The 19,373-nt window shown below is 43.7% G+C and overlaps 1 protein-coding gene across 2 annotated transcripts; it reads left to right on the top strand.

Moving 5' to 3' along the window:
• Positions 1 to 6,226: 6,226 nt before the first annotated feature.
• Positions 6,227 to 9,510, top strand: PRR13 (proline rich 13). Of its 2 annotated transcripts, none has more exons than XM_047742956.1 (4): positions 6,227 to 6,474; positions 6,896 to 6,934; positions 7,297 to 7,664; positions 8,854 to 9,510. In XM_047742956.1, exons 2-4 carry the CDS (start codon positions 6,916 to 6,918, stop codon positions 8,896 to 8,898), a joined length of 432 nt encoding a protein of 143 aa, XP_047598912.1. In that variant the 5' UTR covers positions 6,227 to 6,474; positions 6,896 to 6,915; the 3' UTR covers positions 8,899 to 9,510. The 2 variants fall into 2 exon arrangements, with proteins under 2 accessions (XP_047598912.1, XP_047598913.1); XM_047742957.1 differs by lacking the exon at positions 6,227 to 6,474 and adding an exon at positions 6,495 to 6,665.
• Positions 9,511 to 19,373: the final 9,863 nt, after the last annotated feature.

The following is a 19,373-nucleotide window of genomic DNA, read 5'->3' as shown; positions in this document are numbered from 1 at the left end:
TAGATCTCTCTATCTCTCAGACAGGGGCAGAAGGGGAGTGAGAAGCAGACTCCCCACGGAGCAGGGAGCCAGCCCAATGTGGGGCTCAATCCCAGGACCCTGGGATCATGACCTGAGCCGAAGGCAGATACTTTAATGACTGAGCCACCCAGGTGCCCCAAATGATTTTTTTTTTAAGATTTATTTATTTATTTATTTGACAGAGAGAGAGAGAGAGAGAGAGATCACAAGTAGGCAGAGAGGCAGGCAGAGAGAGAGGGGGAAGCAGGCTCCCTGCTGAGCAGAAAGCCTGATGCGGGACTTGATCCCAGGACCCTGAGATTCTGACCTGAGCCGAAGTTAGAGGCTTAACGCACTGAGCCACCCAGGTGCCCCCCGAATGATTTGTTTAAAACGAAAATTAGATCATGTCATTCCCATGCTCAATACCTTTCAGAGACTTCCATTCACACTTAGAATAAAATCTGAACTCTTCCCCATGGCTTACAAGGATCTAGAAATACTTGCACCACACTCCTACACTTACGTTGATTCTTTTTTCTCCATAGCATATACACATTGCTGTCTGACACTTTATTGTATATTTATATTTTGCCTCTCCCAATATTACTTCAGAAAGGCAAGGATCTTTTTCTATTGTTTTCACTTAATCCCCAGTGCTTAGAATAGTACCTAGCTGGCTTGAGAAATACTTGCTAAATGAATGAATGACAGAAGTATGGTAGATAATTACTGACTTAATGAATGAGCTGAAATGAACTTTAAAAACATTGTTTAATGCTTTAAAAATAATCTGAGTTTAGGGGCGCCTGAGTGGCTCAGTCATTAACCATCTGCCTTCGGCTCAGGTCATGATCTCCGAGTCCTATGATGGAGCCCCACGGCAGGCTCCCTGCTCAGCGGAGAGTCTGCTTCTCAATCTCCCTCTGCCTTAAAAAAAGGGCGCCTGGTTGGCTCAGTGGGTTAAAGCTTACTCTGCCTTCGGCTCAGGTCATGCTCCCAGGATCCTGGAATCGAGCCCCGCATCAGGCTCTCTGCTCAGTGGGGAGACTGCTTCCCCCTCTCTCTCTGCCTGTCTCTCTGCCTACTTGTGATCTCTGTCTGTCAAATAAATAAATAAAATCTTAAAAGGAATAATCTGATCTTAAATCAGGAAGAATTTCCCAACTAGCAGGTAGGTGAAGATATACATGGAGGACATTGGTGCCCTGTGAGGGTCCTGCCGAGAGGTTAAAATCATGCTAGTCTGATAGTAATCATTCATCATATTAATGAGAATCATGATATACTAGCACCTAATATGTGCTTATTACGTGACAGATACATGTTTTTCTCATTTCAACCACCCTACAAGGTAGGTACCATTGCCACTATTTTACAGATGAGAGAACTGATTGATGGTCTAAGGGGTTTAACTAATTCAAGGTCGCACAACAAGTGGCAAAGCCAGAATCTGGCTCTCGAAGCCATCTGACTGATTGCACAACCACCATGTTCTATTCCTCTTTGTTCATTCATTCGTTATTCATTCATGTAGTTATTCATTTAATAGCTTTTTCATTAATACCCTCCTATGTACCAGGCACCATGTGAAGCATTAAGTGTTAATGAACACAGTCCCTGCTCTCAAGGAGTCTAATGTAGAAAGCTGATACTAATCAAGTAATTATTGATTGATTCATGTATGATTATAAACTAAGATGGATATGATAAAGGAAAGGCAAGATTCTACCACATACTACAACATACAAATCTCACCTAACTAGGGTGTCAAAAAGGTTTCCTGAAGAAGTAATTCTGACGGGGGGGGGGGGGTTGGGTGAGCCTGGTGGTGGGTATTAAGGAGGGCACGTATTACATGGGGCACTGGGTGTGGTGCATAAACAATGAATTCTGGAACACTGAAAAGAAATAAAATTTTTTAAAAAGGAAGGAAAAAGAACAGAAAATATTCAGTTAAGTGAGAAAAAATAACAAATAAAAGAACATTTCATTTATACAGTAGAATTAAAAAAAAAGAAGTAATTCTTTTAATGATCAGGAGTTAATTAGGCTAAGTGGAGAGAGATGGGGAACATTCCAGGCTGAAGGGAGTAAGGGCAAAGGCCCTCCTACAAAAGGAACCAAGATCTGAAGGGATGAAAAAAAAAGCTTAAGGGTTGGAGGGCAGAAAGCCAGGAGTGAATAGTATGAGAAGAGACCAGAAAGGTAGTAGGGCAAGACCACTGCAGGCTACAGTGACAAGATTTTGAGTATTTCTTTACTGAATGCCTTTAGGGAAATAGACACTCATACCCTGGTGCTGACGATGTAAATAACTATAACCTCTATAGAGAGTAATTTATCAATAACTACAAAAAGTAAAAATGTTAAAGACATATACACATGGTTATTTACTACAACATTGTTTTTAATAGTGCAAGATTGAAAACAATGCAAATATCCACTGACTGGTCGAATTGATTATGGTACATCATACAAAAGAATAAAATGAAGTTGTGAAAAAGACAAAACACACTCTGTGTACTGATATGAAAATATCTCCAAGATGTACTAAGTAGGGGGGAAAGCTTCAAATTAAACTCTGCATAACTAGTTTTTATATTCTAAATGGGGGATATACATTTACATCAGTATTTGCTTGATTGTAATGAAGAAACTGTGGAAACATATATAAGAAACTACAGGGGTTGTGTGGATAGTGGGAGGCTATTGGTAGGTAGCTGAAGGTAGATGTAAGAACAAGAGTGAGAGGGAGACTTTTCACTTTATATCTCTTTATCCTTCCACATTTTGCAATCAAGTGAACTTATTACCTTGTCAACAAAAATGAATACATATGTGTAAAAATAATTGTGATTTAATGTGCGAAGCCATTAAAGACACCATCTCACACCTACTAGGATAAGTGTTACTGTCTGATAAAGACAGACAGTAACAAGTGTTGGGCCAGATGTGGAGAAACTGGAACCTTCATACATTGCTAGTGGGAATGTAAAATGATGTGGCTATTTTGGAAAAAAGTCTGGCAGTTCCTGAAAAAGTGAAACACAGAGTTACCGTATGACCCAGGGATTCCTCTGGAATTCAGAGCACTGTGCAGCCATCACCATTGTGTTGTTATAACCAATAGGATTGAAAACATATGCTCATACAAAAATTTGTACATGAAAAAAAAATCTATTGATAAAAAAATTTGTACATGAATTGTCATAGCAGCAATATTCATAATAGGCAAAAAGTAAAAACAATTAAAATGTCCATCATCCGATGAATGGATACAACAAGATGTGGCATATCCATTCAGTGGAATGTTATTTAGTACTTCCTTCATAAAAAGGAATGAAGCAGCGCGCCTGGGTGGCTCAGTGGGTTAAAGCCTCTGCCTTCGGCTCAGGTCATGATCACCCAAGATCCTGTGATCGAGCCCCACATTGGGCTCTCTGCTCAGCAGGGAGCCTGTTTCCACCTCTCTTTCTCTCTCTGCCTGCCTCTATGCCTACTTGTAATCTCTGTCTGTCAAATAAATAAAATAAAGGAATGAAGCACTCTTTCATAGGACAACATGGATGAACCTAGAAAGGATTATGCTAAGGGAAAGAGGGCAGTCGCAAAAGGCCACATATTGTACAATTTTCCATTTATATGAAATGTCAAGAATAGACAAATTTATAGACAGAATGTTGATTAATGCTTACTTAGAGCTTGGAGGGGGTGGGTAGAGGAGAAAAAGGGAGGGGAATGAGGATTGCCCACTTGATGGCTAATGGGCATGGCATTTTTTTTAGGGGGCACAAAAATATTCTAAAATCAGATAATGGTGATGGTTGCACAGTGCTCTGAATATGTTGAAAACCATTGAAATGTACACTTTAAATGGGTGGAATGTATGGTATATGAATAATATCTCAGTAAGACTGCTTTAAAAAAGAGCAATAGTTTGGGGCGCCTGGGTGGCTCAGTGGGTTAAAGCCTCTGTCTTCAGCTCAGGTCATGATCTCAGGGTCCTGGGATTGAGCCCTACATCAGGCTCTCTGATCAGCGGGGAGCCTGCTTCCCTGTCTCTCTCTCTGCCTGGCTCTCTGCCTACTTGTGATCTCTGTCAAATAGATAAATCTTTACATAAAAAAAAAAAAGAGCAAAAGTTTGAAATACTTAACTTCTAAAAGGCATTATGCCCATACAGACACATCAGTAATTTATTTCAAACTCAATCTTCCCAAAAAGAAATAGTGTAGATGTAAATTGCCCTAGAGCTTAAGAAAACATGGGAAATAATTCATCTCAAATATTTAGCGCAAAGCTGATAGGAAAGTACATCAAAATGTACTATGGTTATATAAGATATTACCATTGGGGGAAGCTTGGTAAAAGGTAAATCATGGGAATTCTTTTTTTTTTTTAATTTTTTTTTAATTTTTAATCATGGGAATTCTTGTTTCTTTGCAAATTCTCATGAGTCTAAAAATTATTTCAAAATAAAAAATATTTTTAAAATCTGTCAAAGTCCTTAATTCAAGATGATAAACTCACTATAAAATTTATCTTCTTTGTATTTTTTTGTATTCCACAATTTTGGGATATATTTTCATTATGGATTAGTTCAAAGTATTTAATTTCCATCATCGTTTATTCTTTGACCCAGAGTTATCTGGAAGCCTTTTTGTTTTCTTAGATTTCCAGATAGATATTTGTATTTATATTTTACATTGTGATCAGAGAATATGGTATGTATTGTACAATTCTTTGAAATTTGAATTATAGGGGCGCCTGGGCGGCCCAGTGTGTTAAGCCTCTCTGCCTTCTGCCCAGGTCATGATCTCAGGATCATGGGGGCCGAGCCCCTGCAGGCTCTCTGCTTAGCAGGGAACCTGCTTCATCCTCTCTCTCTGCCTACTTGTGATCTCTCTGTGTCAAATAAATAAAATCTTTTTTTTTAAAGATTTTATTTATTTATTTGACAGAGAGAGCTCACAAGTAGACAGAGAGGCAGGCAGAGAGAGAGAGAGAGGGAAGCAGGCTCCCTGCTGAGCAGAGAGCCCGATGCGGGACTCGATCCCAGGACCCTGAGATCATGACCTGAGCCGAAGGCAGCGGCTTAACCCACTGAGCCACCCAGGCGCCCCAAATAAATAAAATCTTAAAAAAAAAAAAGAAATTTGAAGTTTATTGGTTGAGATAAATTTTTTAAATAAATGTCTTAAGTATGCTTAGGAAGAATGAGTATTTTTAAGTTTTGGGTGCACGGTTTTCTATGTTTATTCAATCAAGCCTGTTATTGTGATTTTTGGAGTCAAGAGGTGATGACAAGTTGGGAGCAGAAAAGGTGGAGAGAAGTGGAAGGAATTCAGATTTATTTGGGAGACAATACAAACTCTTTATGGTGTTGGAAGGGTACACGGGAAAGGTGAAGGAGAGCGCCATCAAGAATGACCTCCTTGGTTTCTGCCTTATGCAATTCGACCGATGGCGGAGGTATGCTACTGAGATAGGGAATCCTACGAGGGATTATGGAATATCTCTATTTCCCCCAAAAATGTTTCTTTACTTTCCACGGGGGATAGGAAGAAGGTGGTGAAACTGAGGTGTGGGGTTGGGACTCAGCAGCTCTCCGCCCTCTCTTAAACGCTCTGAATATACCCATGTTGCAAGACTAACCACGGTGAGTTTTTCACTTCACAAGGTATCGCACCTACCAAGCGAGGAGCAGCTCAGAAAGCACAAGCTGAGGGGCGCCTGGGTGGCTTAGTGGGTTAAGCCACTGCCTTCGGCTCAGGTCATGATCTCCAGGTCCTGGGATCGAGCCCCACATCGGGCTCTCTGCTCGGCAAGGAGCCTGCTTCCTCCTCTCTCTCTGCCTGCCTCTCTGCCTCCTTGTGGTCTCTGTCTGTCAAATAAATAAAATCTTTAAAAAAAAAAAAGAAAGCACAAGCTGAGCTTCCTGGTCCTCCCAAAGGATTTTGCCCAGAACCTGGCTCCGCCCTCTCCTAGATCGCTCTTGGCCCCGCCCCCAGGGATTTCCGGCCCGCCCACTCCGCTGCACCCTCCTAGTCTCCCGCAAAGCTCCGCTCCGCCCCTATTGTAACCGTTGTTCTCCAGCCTAGCTGGGACTAGAGTGATTGACGAAGAAATTCTCCAATCACTATGCCGAAAGACCAAACGATGGCCAACTAGGCGGTAGCAGAGGCGGGTGTTGAAGCCTAGTTGAGCGGGGCGGGGGGGGGGGGGTGACCAGGAAGTGAGAACAGAGGATGAGTCAAGCCCAGGCTGTGGTGTAAAGGTGACGGGGCATCTGGTTTCCCCAATTTCCTCCTTTCCTCGACCCTAGGTCAGGGGTCCGTTTCCAACTAGGACGCGGGATCTCCATTTGGCGTTTTGAAGGTGGAAGGAGGTGTGTCTACATAAGGAAGCGGTTGAGAATCTGCCCTGAACGCCTTCTCCGTTTCGCCGAGAGGCGGGTCCTTCTAGCCTGCGGTGAGGGTCCTGTCTCCCTCCCCCACTCCCGGGGTGCGGGCTGTGAAATTGTTTAAGATCCTTCCGTAGCTTGCGGGTGGTGAAAGTCTTCCGGACTTAGTCACGGAAAGGGAGGTGAGGGATGAGGACAGTGAGATTCGCGAACTCTGCCCTTCTCCAGAGGAGTTAGAGACCTCCAGCTGCGGCCAGAGGTAGTATAAGGTGGAGGGGCCCTGGGAGCTAGATCCCTGTAGTTAGGAAGGTGGGGGCGGGGGCGCGAAATAGGTACTGAGGGCAAAGGAATGGGTGGGGAAAAACATTTATGTGGAGGTCGTGGTAGTTCTCCGAGTCTCTCCGAGAGGCGCTGGTTTGGGGCTCGGTTTTTAAATTCCCTGCCCACCTGTGTGCCATCAGCTTTTTGCCTTCCTTTCTTTCTCCACAGGCTGGAGGAAGCACCTGGAGATGTGGAATCCCAATGCCGGTAGGTGTTTGGGTGATCTCTTTTCCCTCCGCAACCCCTTTTCAGTTGAGCCCCACAATAGGAAGTTTCTGTCCGTTTTTCCTCCCCGTCTCTCACCTGCTGAAGCAGTCAAACCACAGGGGACCAATGCTGTCCTCTTTCCTTAGATTTCACTGCCTCCCTTTCTCCCCAGCCCTGCCAGAGCCCTTACCTTTCCTCTGCTCTGCAGGTTTGACTCCCCTCCGCCTCATTTTCCTTCCTCACCTTTGCATTTCCCTTCAAGTATTGAGTGAGATGCCGGATCCCCTTCTTTTTTTGTCCTTGTTTGTTGTCAGAGGCTCTGAGCTGTTCTAATATCAAGTTATTCTTTGCTTCTTCACCAGGGCAGCCAGGACCAAATCCATATCCCCCTAACGTGGGGTACCCTGAAGGTTCCAATCCTGTCCATCCACCACCACCTGTCAATCCTGCCTATCCTCCAGGCCCCTTTCCAACTCCCCCAGGAGTTCCCCAGGGGAATCCAGCTTTCCCTCCAGGTGGGCCCCTTAATCCTGTGCCTCAGCCAGGGTATCCAGGATGCCAACCCCTAGGTCCCTACCCACCTCCCTACCCGCCACCTGCTCCTGGCATGCCTCTTGTGAATCCCGTGGCACCCGGCATGGTGGGACCAGGAATGGTGATGGACAAGAAGATGCGGAAGAAAATGAAGAAAGCTCATAAAAAGATGCACAAACACCACAAGCATGGCAAGGTTAGTGCCTCCAGAGCCTGGCTTGGAAGAGGTGCCCCTACCGAGGGACTAGGCTAGCGGGAGTGGGCAAGGGGGATTGGCAGTCTGAGGACATAGAGCAGCCATTGTGTTGCTCTGGTAGATGGTTCTTCTTGGTAAAGATTCTACTGGTAAGAATCTGATAACCTTGAAATATTAGGCTAATTGGGCCTTCTATCAAGGAGGGGCTATGCTGAGCCTTGGAATAGATATCAGAATCAAAAGCCTTTCCTGTCTGTCTTACGCTCTCCCCAAACTTTTGCTCCACTCCCATCCCCCAGATGCTTGTTTTAGCTAGTTAGACACACCCACCTTCAGTGTTCTCAAGGTTTTGTGTTAATTACAGGACCTTTGTTTCCTACCACCCAGTGACACTCTTAGTGTCCACCCAAGGCAAGGCGAGTCTCTTCATTCTACAAGAGTGTTAATTAACAAGTAGCTCTCAGGACAACTCTGAAAGGACAGAACCAGCCTGGATCTTGAGGAGGCCTTGATTTACATTTTACTGCCTAGTGTTTATTTGCTTTAGGGCTTTGGGCATTACTTCCTGGTTCTGGATCTTTGGTAGAAGTTTGAGGAGAAGGAAAGATGAGGTTGAATGGGGAGTGAAATTACTCTGGAGAGACTGAAAAATGTTTTTGTTGACTGTTGATGGGAGTGTGCATGTAAAGAACCTTGGCTAGTAGTCTCCCCACTTTTTCTCCCACCTTCCTCACTGTCTCCCATTTGGGGCTTAGGAAGAAGTAGAGCTAGTGGGCACCCAGATGCTGGTTCTACTCACTTGTCTTAGACCCATAGCTACATGAACTTTCCATGCATCCAGTCAGTAAGCATTTGCAAGGTAGCAGCTGTCTCCTAGCACTATACTATACTAGTACTTGTTAATGTACTTCTTGCCTAGGCACCGGCTTGGGTAAAGAAAGTTGGAAACATGCTCCCAATGCAGTATTAAGTTCTGTGCACCGATTTAGGAGGGTGTAATCCATTCCTGTATGTTCACTGCTAAGGGATATGTTTGCTTTTGCTGTGTAAGGGACAGTCTGTTTCAAGACACCTGATCTTAGGAAGCAGGAGTGCTTGGGTGGAGGGGTAGAGCACCAGAGAACGTCCCATGGAGTGATCAAAGGTCGTTGGATCTGATGGCTGTCTCCTTTCCCCTTTCCCGTTACAGCATTCCTCCTCCTCCTCCTCCTCTTCCAGCAGTGACTCTGACTGAATACAGGGCCTGGACCCTTCCCTCAAGCCTCTCCAGTTCTGCTCTCCCATCAAGCTTCAGATGCCATCTTGTACTGGGGAAAATTAGCCCTTGTGCCCCTTCTTCCTCATCCCCCAATCTGAGCCTTACTCTGCTGTTCAGCCCTAACTAGCTAGGGAAAATGGGAAAAGGATTACTATGGGCCAGCAAAGACCATCTTCTCACTACTTGGATAGAACTTTTAGCTGACGAGTTTAGCAGGAGAACTGTTTTTTGAGGATGGTGAGACCTTGAAGCTAAATGCTGCAGATGAGTTTAAGATCTGTAAAATGTGATTTTTTTTAAGCTTTCTTTTGTAATACTTGCAGTTGGGAGGTGTTGTGGAAATTTAATTATGGAAAAAAAGAAACTGTGCCATTTTTGTAATGTGTCTGGCACACTTTGGTGATGTAATGGCACATAGATTTCCCAGCAGCCTTTATTGGTGGTATGAACTGTAAGGCTGCCAGGAGGTGGAGTCCATTTGGTAGATAAGCTCTGCTTACCATTGGAATCTCACTCCTTAGCTTAGTAGGCTGGCTTAGGTCCTTCTCATTCTCCACCTCTCAGTCCAAAGAAAGCTTTTTTTTTTCCTGGTCTCTGTTCACCCGTGCCATTACCTTGGTTGGGCCCAGCACACTGTACTACTTTTGCTGCCCTCCAAAGTGTATCCGTTTTATAGTAAACCAGAGTGTCAGTGAGGAAGACACCATATGTCCCTATGTTTCTTAAGTGGGAGGAACCTTCAGAATTTGTTCAGACTACTGGAATGGATCTTTACTGTGATCCGGTCAATGAGGGTACAGGTCTTTAGCTTAAGTTTTCATATCTACTACAGAGGTTCTTAACCCTGGCTGCCCATTAGCTATCAGAGTAGTAATTTAGAGTATAATCAGAGTAATAATTTAGACTGTAATCAGAGTAATAATTCAGAGTAATTTTTTAAATTCAAATTATTTAACATACTGTGTGTTATTAGTTTCATGATAAGAATAATTTAAATTTTTTAAAAGATTTTATTTGTTTATTTGATAGAGAGATAGAGAGCACAAGTAGGCAGAGTGGCAGGCAGAAGGAGAGGGATAAGCAGGCTCTCTGCTGAGCAGGGAGCCCGACGGAGGGCTTGATCCCAGAACCCTGGGATCATGACCTAAGCCAAAGGCAGATTCTTAACCAACTGAGCCACCCAGGTGCCCCTCAGGGTGAGAATAATTTAGAGTTTTGCCTTAAATCTATTGAATGAGGGGTGCCTGGGAGGCTCAGTCAGTTTAGCATCCAAGTCTTGATTTGGTTCAGATCCTGATCTCATGGCTCACGAGACTGAGTCCCTTGATCAGCGATAGTTTGCTTGGATATTCTCTCCCTCTGCCTCCTTCCTCTGCTCTTTCTCTTGCTCACTCTCTGTCTCTCAAATAGATAAATAAATCTTTAAAAAAAATTTTTTTTTTAATTATTGAATGAGACTCTTAAGGATGGGGCTCTACAAATCAGTTTTTGTTTTTGTTTCTTTTAAAGTGGGCTCTATGCCCAGTGTGGAGCCCAATGTGGAACTTGAACTTGCCACCCTGAGATCAAGACCTGAGCTGAGATCAAGAGTTGGATGCTTAACTATCTGAGCCACTTAGGCACCCCCACAAATTAGTATTTTTAAGAAAATTGGTGGGTCAGGACACCTGGGTGGCTCAGTGGGTTAAGCCTCTGCCTTTGGCTTGGGTCATGGTCTCAGGGTCCTGGGATCGAGCCCCACATTGGGCTCTCTGCTCAGCAGGGAGCCTGCTTCCCCCTCCCCCTCTGTCTGCTTCTCTGCCTACTTGTGATCTCTCTCTCTGTGTCAAATAAATAAATAAAATCTTAAAAAAAAAAAACAAACAGGTGGGTGACTATGATAACACAGCTAGAATTGATGGCCCCTGATTCACTCTAGGCCATGCATGGTGTCGCACATCAGGTTTTCAGCGATCTGCTGAGGAGAGGAAAAAGATATTCAAGAAAACTACTTAATAAAGATAGAGGCTGTAAAATGCCAGAGGGATAGAAACCTAGAACTAAGTGGGCAGGGTAGGAGGGGTCAAAGATGACTTCACAGGAAAAGTGACGTTTCGGGGTGCCTGGGTGGCTCAGTGGGTTAAAGCCTCTGCTTTCAGCTCAGGTCATGATCCCAGAGTCCTGGGATCGAGCCCCGCATCGGGCTCTCTGCTCGGCAGGGAGCCTGCTTCCTCCTCTCTCTCTCTGCCTGCCTCTCTGCCTACTTGTGATCTCTGTCTGTCAAATGAAATGAATAAAATCTTTAAAAAAAAAAAAAAAAAAAAGAAAAGTGACATTTCAACTACCTCTTGGCCCTGGAGCATGAAAAGTATAAGGAGAACAAAAAAAAAAAAAAAAAAAAGAAAGAAAGAATGGATTTACCAAGTAGAAGGGGGAGAGGAGCCAGGAGAGGCATGTATGCTTGGTTACAGGGTCATAAAGTTCCATTGCGTGTTTGGGAATCATGGGCCTCCCAGTGGGGCTGGATTGGTTTTCTAGGAAATTGTTTATTGAGGAAATCCTGTATTCTGGGTGCTGAGCCTACAAAGATGAGTAACACCATCCCCACTGTTCGTGACCCGCAAGATCTAGTGAAGCAGACAGGACACATAAACAGATTATTATGAATCTGTAAAAAGGACCACAATAAAGACATGGATCCAGCAGTGGGGGAACCAAGGAAGGGATGATGGTGCCACTGGGAAAATGAGCTAGGTCTGGGCTGTGCCTCAGGATACGCAGGAGTTGCCCAGTTGGTAAATAATTTCAGCCAACATTGAGCATTTATTTTGTGCTGGGCTCAGGGTGCTTTACATTTACAGCTTCTATAATCTTCAGAGCAACCCTATAAGGTAGGTACTATCATTCCAATTGTAGAGGTAAGGGAAACTGAAGCAGGAAGTGGTTCAGTAAGGATTTAGACTCAGGCTGTCTGGCTCCTGATTCTGTGCTCTTAACCCAATGGACTGCAGGCAGAAACAGTGGTTTTGCTGAGGCAAAGAGTTGGGAAAAGGGGTAGGATGAAACTTCAGGAGTTTTTGAACCCAAGTTACCATGCAGGAGCCTGAAAGCAGAAAATGAGGCTGAAGTCGGGGAGATGGGCTAGAGGAAGGAGTGGGTTTGAGAGATGTTTCTGAGGTGAAACCCACAGGGGTTTGGGGCGTAAAGAACAAGGAAGGAGCATTTTTCGTTGGCTATATTGCATCTATGACCTTCCCCTGAGGTGAGTTATACCAAATAAATGCTTGAGGTCTTTCTAGATTTTATTAGTTCATTTATTTATTTATCCAAGATTTTATTTAGTTACCTGACAGAGACACAGCGAGACAGGGAACACAAGCAGGGCGAGTGGGAGAGGGAGGAGGATGCTCCCCACGGAGCAGGGAGTCCGATGCGGGGCTCAATCCTGGGACCCTGGGATCGTGACCTGAGCTGAAGGCAGATGCTTAATGACTGAGCCACCCGCATATCCCTGTTTATTTTTTAAAAAAGATTATTTATTTATTTATTTATTTTAAAAGGTTATTTATTTATTTATTTATTTGACAGACAGAGATCACAAGTAGGCAGAGAGGCAGGCAGAGAGAGAGGAGGAAGCAGGTCCCCGCTGAGCAGAGAACCCGATGGGGGGCTCGATCCCAGGACCCTGGAATCATGACCTGAGCCAAAGGCAGAGGCTTTAACCCACTGAGCCACCCAGGTGCCCCTATTGATTTATTTTTTTAATGGGAGAAGGACTCCCCTGTTTTCCCTGTGCTCTGAATATGTTTTTATTTTTATATTTTTTTAAGATTTTATTTATTTATTTATTTGACAGAGAGATCATAAGTAGGCAGGCAGAGAAAGAGGGGGAAGCAGGCTCCCCATTGAGCAGAGAGTCCAATGTGGGGCTTGATCCCAGGGCCCAGAGACCAGGACCTGAGCTGAAGGCAGAGGCTTAGCCTGCTGAGCCACCCAGGTACCCCTTTTTATTGGTTTATTTGACAGAGAGTGAGCAAGAGAGGGGTAGGGGAGAGGGGCAGAGGGAGAGGGAGAAGTAGGCTCCCCCGGCTGAGCAGGGAGCCTGACAATGGGCTGGATCCCAAGACCCTGGAATCATGACCCCAGCCAAAGGCACAGGCTTAACCCACTGAGCCACCCAGGTGCCCAACTTTTTAAGAGCTAAAAGTAATACATTTACTTTGGGAGAAGATTGTAACTTTTTAAAGTTTTATTTAAGTAATGTCTACACCCAATGTAGGGCTTGAATTTACAACCCTAAGATGAAGAGTCCTGTGCTCTTCTGACTGAGCCAGCCAGGCATCCTGTAATATTTTTTTAAAAAATTGTTTAAAGGGGTATCTGAGGGGCACCTGGGTGCCTCAGTCGGTTAAGCGTCTGCCTTCGGCTCGGGTCATGGTCCTTGGGTCCTGGTATCGAGTCCTGCATTGGGCTCCCTGCCCAGCAGAGTCTGCTTCTCCCTCTTCCTTTGCCTGCTGCTCCCCCTGCTCATTCTCAGTCTTTCTCTCCATCAAATAAATAAATGGAATCTTAGGGGAAAAAAAGATAAAATCTATTTTTAAAATTTAAAAAAAAAAATAAAGGGGTGCCTGGGGGCGCCTGGGTGGCTCAGTTAATCGAATCGTCTGCCTTCGGCTCAGGTCATGATCTCGGGGTCCTGGAATCAAGCCCTGCCTCCGGCTCCCTACTCAGCCAGAAGCCTGTTTCTCCCTCTCCCACTCCCCCTGCTTCTGTTCCCTCTCTCCCTGTGTCTCTCTCTGTCAAATAAATAAATAAAATCTTTAAAAAAAATAAAAATTTTAAAAAAGGGGTGCCTGGCTGCCGCAGTTGGTAGAATGTGCAACTCTTGATCTCAGGGTTGTGAGTTAAGCCCCACATTGGGTGTAGAGATTACTTAATAAATGAACTAAAAATCTTCTAAAAAATTTAATTTTTTTAAAGTGAGCTTTAAAAAAATAAATAAATAAATAAATAAAATAAAGTGAGCTTTATGGCCACTGTGGGCTGAACTCACAGCCCAGAGATCAAGAGTTGCATGCTCCACCAACAGAGCTGGCCAGGTGTCCCAGATTGCAACTTTTTTTTTTTTTTTTAAGATTTTGTTTGTTTATTTGACAGACAGAGATCACAAATAGGCAGAGAGGCTGGCAGAGAGAGGAGGAAGCAGATTCCCCATGGAGCGGAGAGCCCAATGTGGGGCTCGATCCCAGGACCCTGGGATCATGACCTGAGCTGAAGGCAGAAGCTATAACCCACTGAGCCACCCAGGCGCCCCCAGATTGCAACATTTTTTAAATAAAGATTTATTTGTTTATTGTAGAGAGAGGGGAGGGGCTCTTTAAAGCAGACTTCCCCACTGAGCATGGACCCTGACACAGGACCATCACCTCCTGAACTGAAATCACAAGTAGGACACTTAACAAATTGAGCCACTCAGGCGCTCCAGATTGTAACATTTTTAATAGGATATTCAGTAAAAAGATTCTCCTCTCTTCTTAGATTCCCAACTTCCTCCCCAAAGCGAAAAACGATTACCAGACATTTTTGTAAACTTCCAGAGCTATTCTTTGTGTAGTCAAGCCCCCAGCTCTTATTTCTATATTACATTGTTCCTTTTGTCCCCATTCCCCACTTTATAGGGGAGCATAGTGTAGGCCCTCTTTTGGACCTAACATTACTTCATTTAACCATCTGTTTTGAAGTTGATTCCATTTGTGCGTGTGTTTATATAACATTGTTTTAACATCATTCAACTTATTCAATCTTTTATTGTTGGAATTTTAGATTGTTTCCAGTCTTACTGTATACTTAACTACTGCAGTGAACATTTTGGACATATATCTTTAAAAAATTTTTTTTTATTTATTTGTCAGAGAGAGACAGTGAGAGAGGGAACACAAGCAGAGGGAGTGGGAGAAGGAGAAACAGGCTTCCTGTGGAGCAGGGATCCCGGTGTGGGGCTGAATCCCAGGACTCTGGGATCATGACCCGAGCCAAAGGCAGATGCTTAACGATTGAGCCACCAGGCACCCCTTTTTTGGACATTTATCTTAACTAGAGGTTGAAAATTGGATCCCCATAGCTATATCTGGCTGAGTATTTTTTTTCCCTTTTGCGGGCCTACTCACTGTGTTAAATAATATTTTCTTTTTCTCTTTTAAAGATTTATTTATTTTTAGAGAGAGAGAGAGCACAAGCGGGGTGGGGGGGTACGAAGAAGGAGAGGGACGAAGAGAGAAGGACTCTGCACTCAGTATGGGTCCTCAGGGCTCAATCTGAGGACCCAGAGATCATGACCTGAGCTGAAACCAAAGAGTCGGATGCTTAACCAACTGCACTACCCAGGTGCTCTAATACCAGACATTTTTTTTTTTTTTAAGATTTTATTTATTTATTTGACAGAGAGAGAGAGAGCTTAAGCAGGGGGAGAGGCAGAGGAGGAAGGAGGCTCCCCACTGAGCAGGGAGCCTGATGCGGGGCTTGATCCCGGGACCCTCGGATCATGACCTGAGCCAAAGGCAGATGCTTCACGGACTGAGCCACCCAGGCGCCCATAACATCAGACATTTTCTTTTTTTTTTTTTTTAAAGATTTTATTTATTTATTTGACAGAGAGAGAGAGATCACAAGCAGGCAGAGAGGCAGGCAGAGAGAGGGGAGGAAGCAGGCTCCCCGCAGAGCAGAGAGCCCGATGCGGGGCTCGATCCCAGGACCCTGAGATCATGACCCGAGCCGAAGGCAGCGACTTAACCACTGAGCCACCCAGGCGCCCCACATCAGACATTTTCAATAAAGATTTAGATTTTAAGCTGGAAACTATCAACAGTGGGTTCACAATTCTGAAGGCAGAAATTCTGGCCCTGAGTAGTGGTCATTCCTTATTGATGGGTCCTGTACTCTCCAGTTTTATCATCTTTTCAGCTTCCTGTTGCCTTCTTTCTCCCCATTACATGACTTGCCTGTCTCCTGAGAACATTGGGTTTGCACCCTATTTTGTGCAACAATATAAAGCATTAAAGATGGTCATTCTCAAATGTACTTATCTTATGCCTTCACCACCTTGTGCCCATGAGGGGAATCTGGGATTTTGCCATTCTCTTCTTACTGGAAACAAAGTATAGCAAGGTTTCCACACATTTGAGAATGGAAAAGGATAGGAAACCCATGAGATCTAAAATACAAATTGAGGGGCGCCTGAGTGGCTTAGTAGGTTAAAGCCTCTGCCTTCGACTCAGATCATGATCCTGGGGGCCTGGGATCGAGCCCCACATCAGACTCTCTGCTCAGTGGGGAACCTGCTTCCCTCTCTCTCTCTGCCTGCCTCTCTGCCTACTTGTGATCTCTCTCTCCCTGTCAAATAGATAAATAAAATCGTTAAAAAAAATAAAATTAAAAAATGACACTCTAACTTTGGGGATTGCCAATCATGGGATGAGTCTTTAGTTTGCTGCCTTTTTGGAATCATCTCCCCATGTCAGGTTGCTTTATGGCTCTAGGCAAACTCATTCTCTTTTTTCCCCTTCTGAGAGGAATTTACTGATTCATAAAATTATCAGGTATTGCTATTAAGTGCATCTCATCTTTCTCTTTCAAAGCTGATTACAGCTGTTGCCCAGCCCTAGGAAAAGCCATGCTATTGTTAGTAAAGGATGACATCATTTTATAAAAAAATTTTTAACGATTTTATTCATTTATTTATACCGTTAAATAAATAATAATATATAATATATAATATATAATAATATAAATAAACATATTATTCATATAAATATATACATTTAATATATATTATATATAATATACATAAAATTATATTTTATTATAAATAAATAAATAAATAACGAAAGAGAGAACACAAGCAGGAGGAGTGGCAGAGGGAGAGGGAGAGAAGCCTGCTCCCGGCTGAGCAGGGAGCCTGATATGTGGCTGGATCCCAGGACCCTGAGATCATGACCTGAGCCCAAGGCAGATGCTTAACCAACTGAGCCACCCAGGTGCCCCTATTTTATCAATTTTTATTTGATATTTGTTTTGCCTTCCACATTAGAGGTGACTTCTTGGATAGCTACTCACTTCCACCTGAGCTCTCAGGGTCTTTGGAGTCTAAACAACCCAAGTGCAAAATCTTTTTTTTTTAAGACTTTATTTATTTATTTATTTATTTATTTATTTATTTTTAAGATTTTATTTATTTGTTTGAGAGAGGAAGGGAGAGAGAGAGAGAGCACGAGTGGGGGAACAGATGGACCCAGAGGGAGAGGGGCAACAGACTCTCCGGTGGAGCAGGGAACCTGACTCTGGGCTCAATCCCAGAACCTCAGGATCATGACCTGTGCCGAAGGCAAACATTTAATCGACTGGACCACCCAGGAACCCACCACGTGCAAAATCTTGAGGTTAATTTTTTTTTTTTTAATTTATTTGACAGAGAGAGATCACAGGTAGGAAGAGAGAGAGGGGGAAGCAGGCTCCACGCTGAGCAGAGAGCCCGATGTGGGGCTTGATCCCAGGACCCCTGAGATCATGACCTGAGCCGAAGGCAGAGGCTTAACCCACTGAGCCACCCAGGTGCCCCTCTTGAGGTTAATTTGATCTTCTGCATAGGCCTCATAGTAAGCCTGCTCCTTAGTTTGATTTGAAATGGTGGTGTCCTGGGCACCTGGCTGGCTCGGTCAGAAGAGCATGCAACTCTTGATCTCAGGGTTTGTGAGTTTGAGCCATATATTGGGTGTAGAGATTACTCAAATGAATAAAACTTAATAAAAAAATTTTTGGAGGTGCTGGGTGGCCCTGCATTGGGCTCTCTGTTCCATGGGAAGCCTGCTTCTCCCTCTCCCACTACCCCTGCTTGTATTCCCTCTCTAGCTTTCCTTCTCTGTCCAATAAATAAATGAAATCTTAAATTTTTTTTTTTCTTTTTGAGGATTCCTGGGTGGCTCACTTGGTTAAGCATCTGCCTTTGGTCCAGGTCATGATCCCCTGGTATGGAGCCCCACAATGGGCTCTCTGCTCAGCAGGGAGCATGCTTCTCCCTCTCCCTCTGCCTGCTACTCCCCCTGTTTGTGCTCTCTGTCACATAAATAAATAAAATCTTTATTTATTTATTTTTAAAAATATTTTATTTATTTATTTGTCAGAGAGAGAGAAAAAGCAGTCAGAGTGGCAGGCGGAGGCAGAGAGAAGAAGCAGGCTCCTCGCCAAGCAAGGAGCCCCATGCGGGACTCGATCCTAGGACCCTGGGATCACGACCTGAGCCAAAGGCAGCGGCTTGACCAACTGAGCCACTGAGGCACCCATAAATAAAATCTTAAAAGAAAAAAAATTTTTTTAAGATTTTTATTTATTTATTTGACACAGAGAGATCACAAGCAGGCAGAGAGGCAGGCAGAGACAGGGGGAAAGCAGGCTTCCTGCTGAGCAGAGAGCCCGATGTGGGGCTCCATCCCAGGACCCTGAGATCATTACCTGAGCCAAAGCCAGAGGCTTTAACCCACTGAGCCACCCAGGTGCCCCAGAAAAAAATTTTTTTTTAATGTTGGTGTTGCAACATTCTTTCTTCCTCCCCACCCCCCCTACTATTTTCTTATTTCCTTTCCTCTCTTTCAGCATTTGGTCTGCCCCTTGCCTTTGCCAGTGACAGATTTCTTTTTATTTCTATCTCACATTGTTTCTAATACACCCCTCACTCCCACCCAGGGGAACTGGAATCCCCAAGCTGTATTTTTCACTTTGGGAAGCTGTTCCGCTTCAGATGACTCCAGTGAACTGGAGTTACCCAATAAAACTTAACTGATATTAAGGCCAGAACTGACACCTAAAGGAATTGAACAAGGTTCAGTAATAACCCTGTATTTGCTTTCTCTTAATTTCCTTCTCCTTATTTTGTCTTATTCCCTGCCAGAGCTCTTCTGGGTTTTTTGTTGTTGGTGGTGGTTGTTGTTGTTGTTGCTGTTTTTAAATTTTTACAAAAAGCTAAAATTTGGAAATTTACAGACATAACACAGGAGAAAGTAGTTTAATGAACTCCTGTATTCCCATCACCTAATCTCAGTAATTATCAACATTTTGCCAATCTTGTTCCATTCCACATATTGTTTCCAATTTTTATTATAAAAATAATTTTTTAAAAGTTTAAAGAATACGATGATTACCCATACACCTACTACCCACACTAAACAATTGTTTTCTCCCACTTACTTCAATATACCTATGTGACCCATTTGAGAGTCTCTTGCATACATCATGACCTGTCATCCATAAATATTTCATGAGGCACCTTCTAAACAGCATTTTTCCTACATAACCATAATCCCATTATCACACTTAAGAAAACTTTTTTTTAAGTTTTTTTTGTTGTTGTTGTTTACTTATTTAACAGAGATCACAAGTAGGCAGAGAGGCAGGCAGAGAGAGAGGGGGGGAAGCAGGCTCCC

The sequence above is a fragment of the Lutra lutra genome, chromosome 8 (genome assembly GCF_902655055.1).
Source record: "Lutra lutra chromosome 8, mLutLut1.2, whole genome shotgun sequence".
Lineage (NCBI taxonomy): Eukaryota > Metazoa > Chordata > Mammalia > Carnivora > Mustelidae > Lutra > Lutra lutra.
This window is presented reverse-complemented; position numbering and strand designations above follow the sequence as displayed.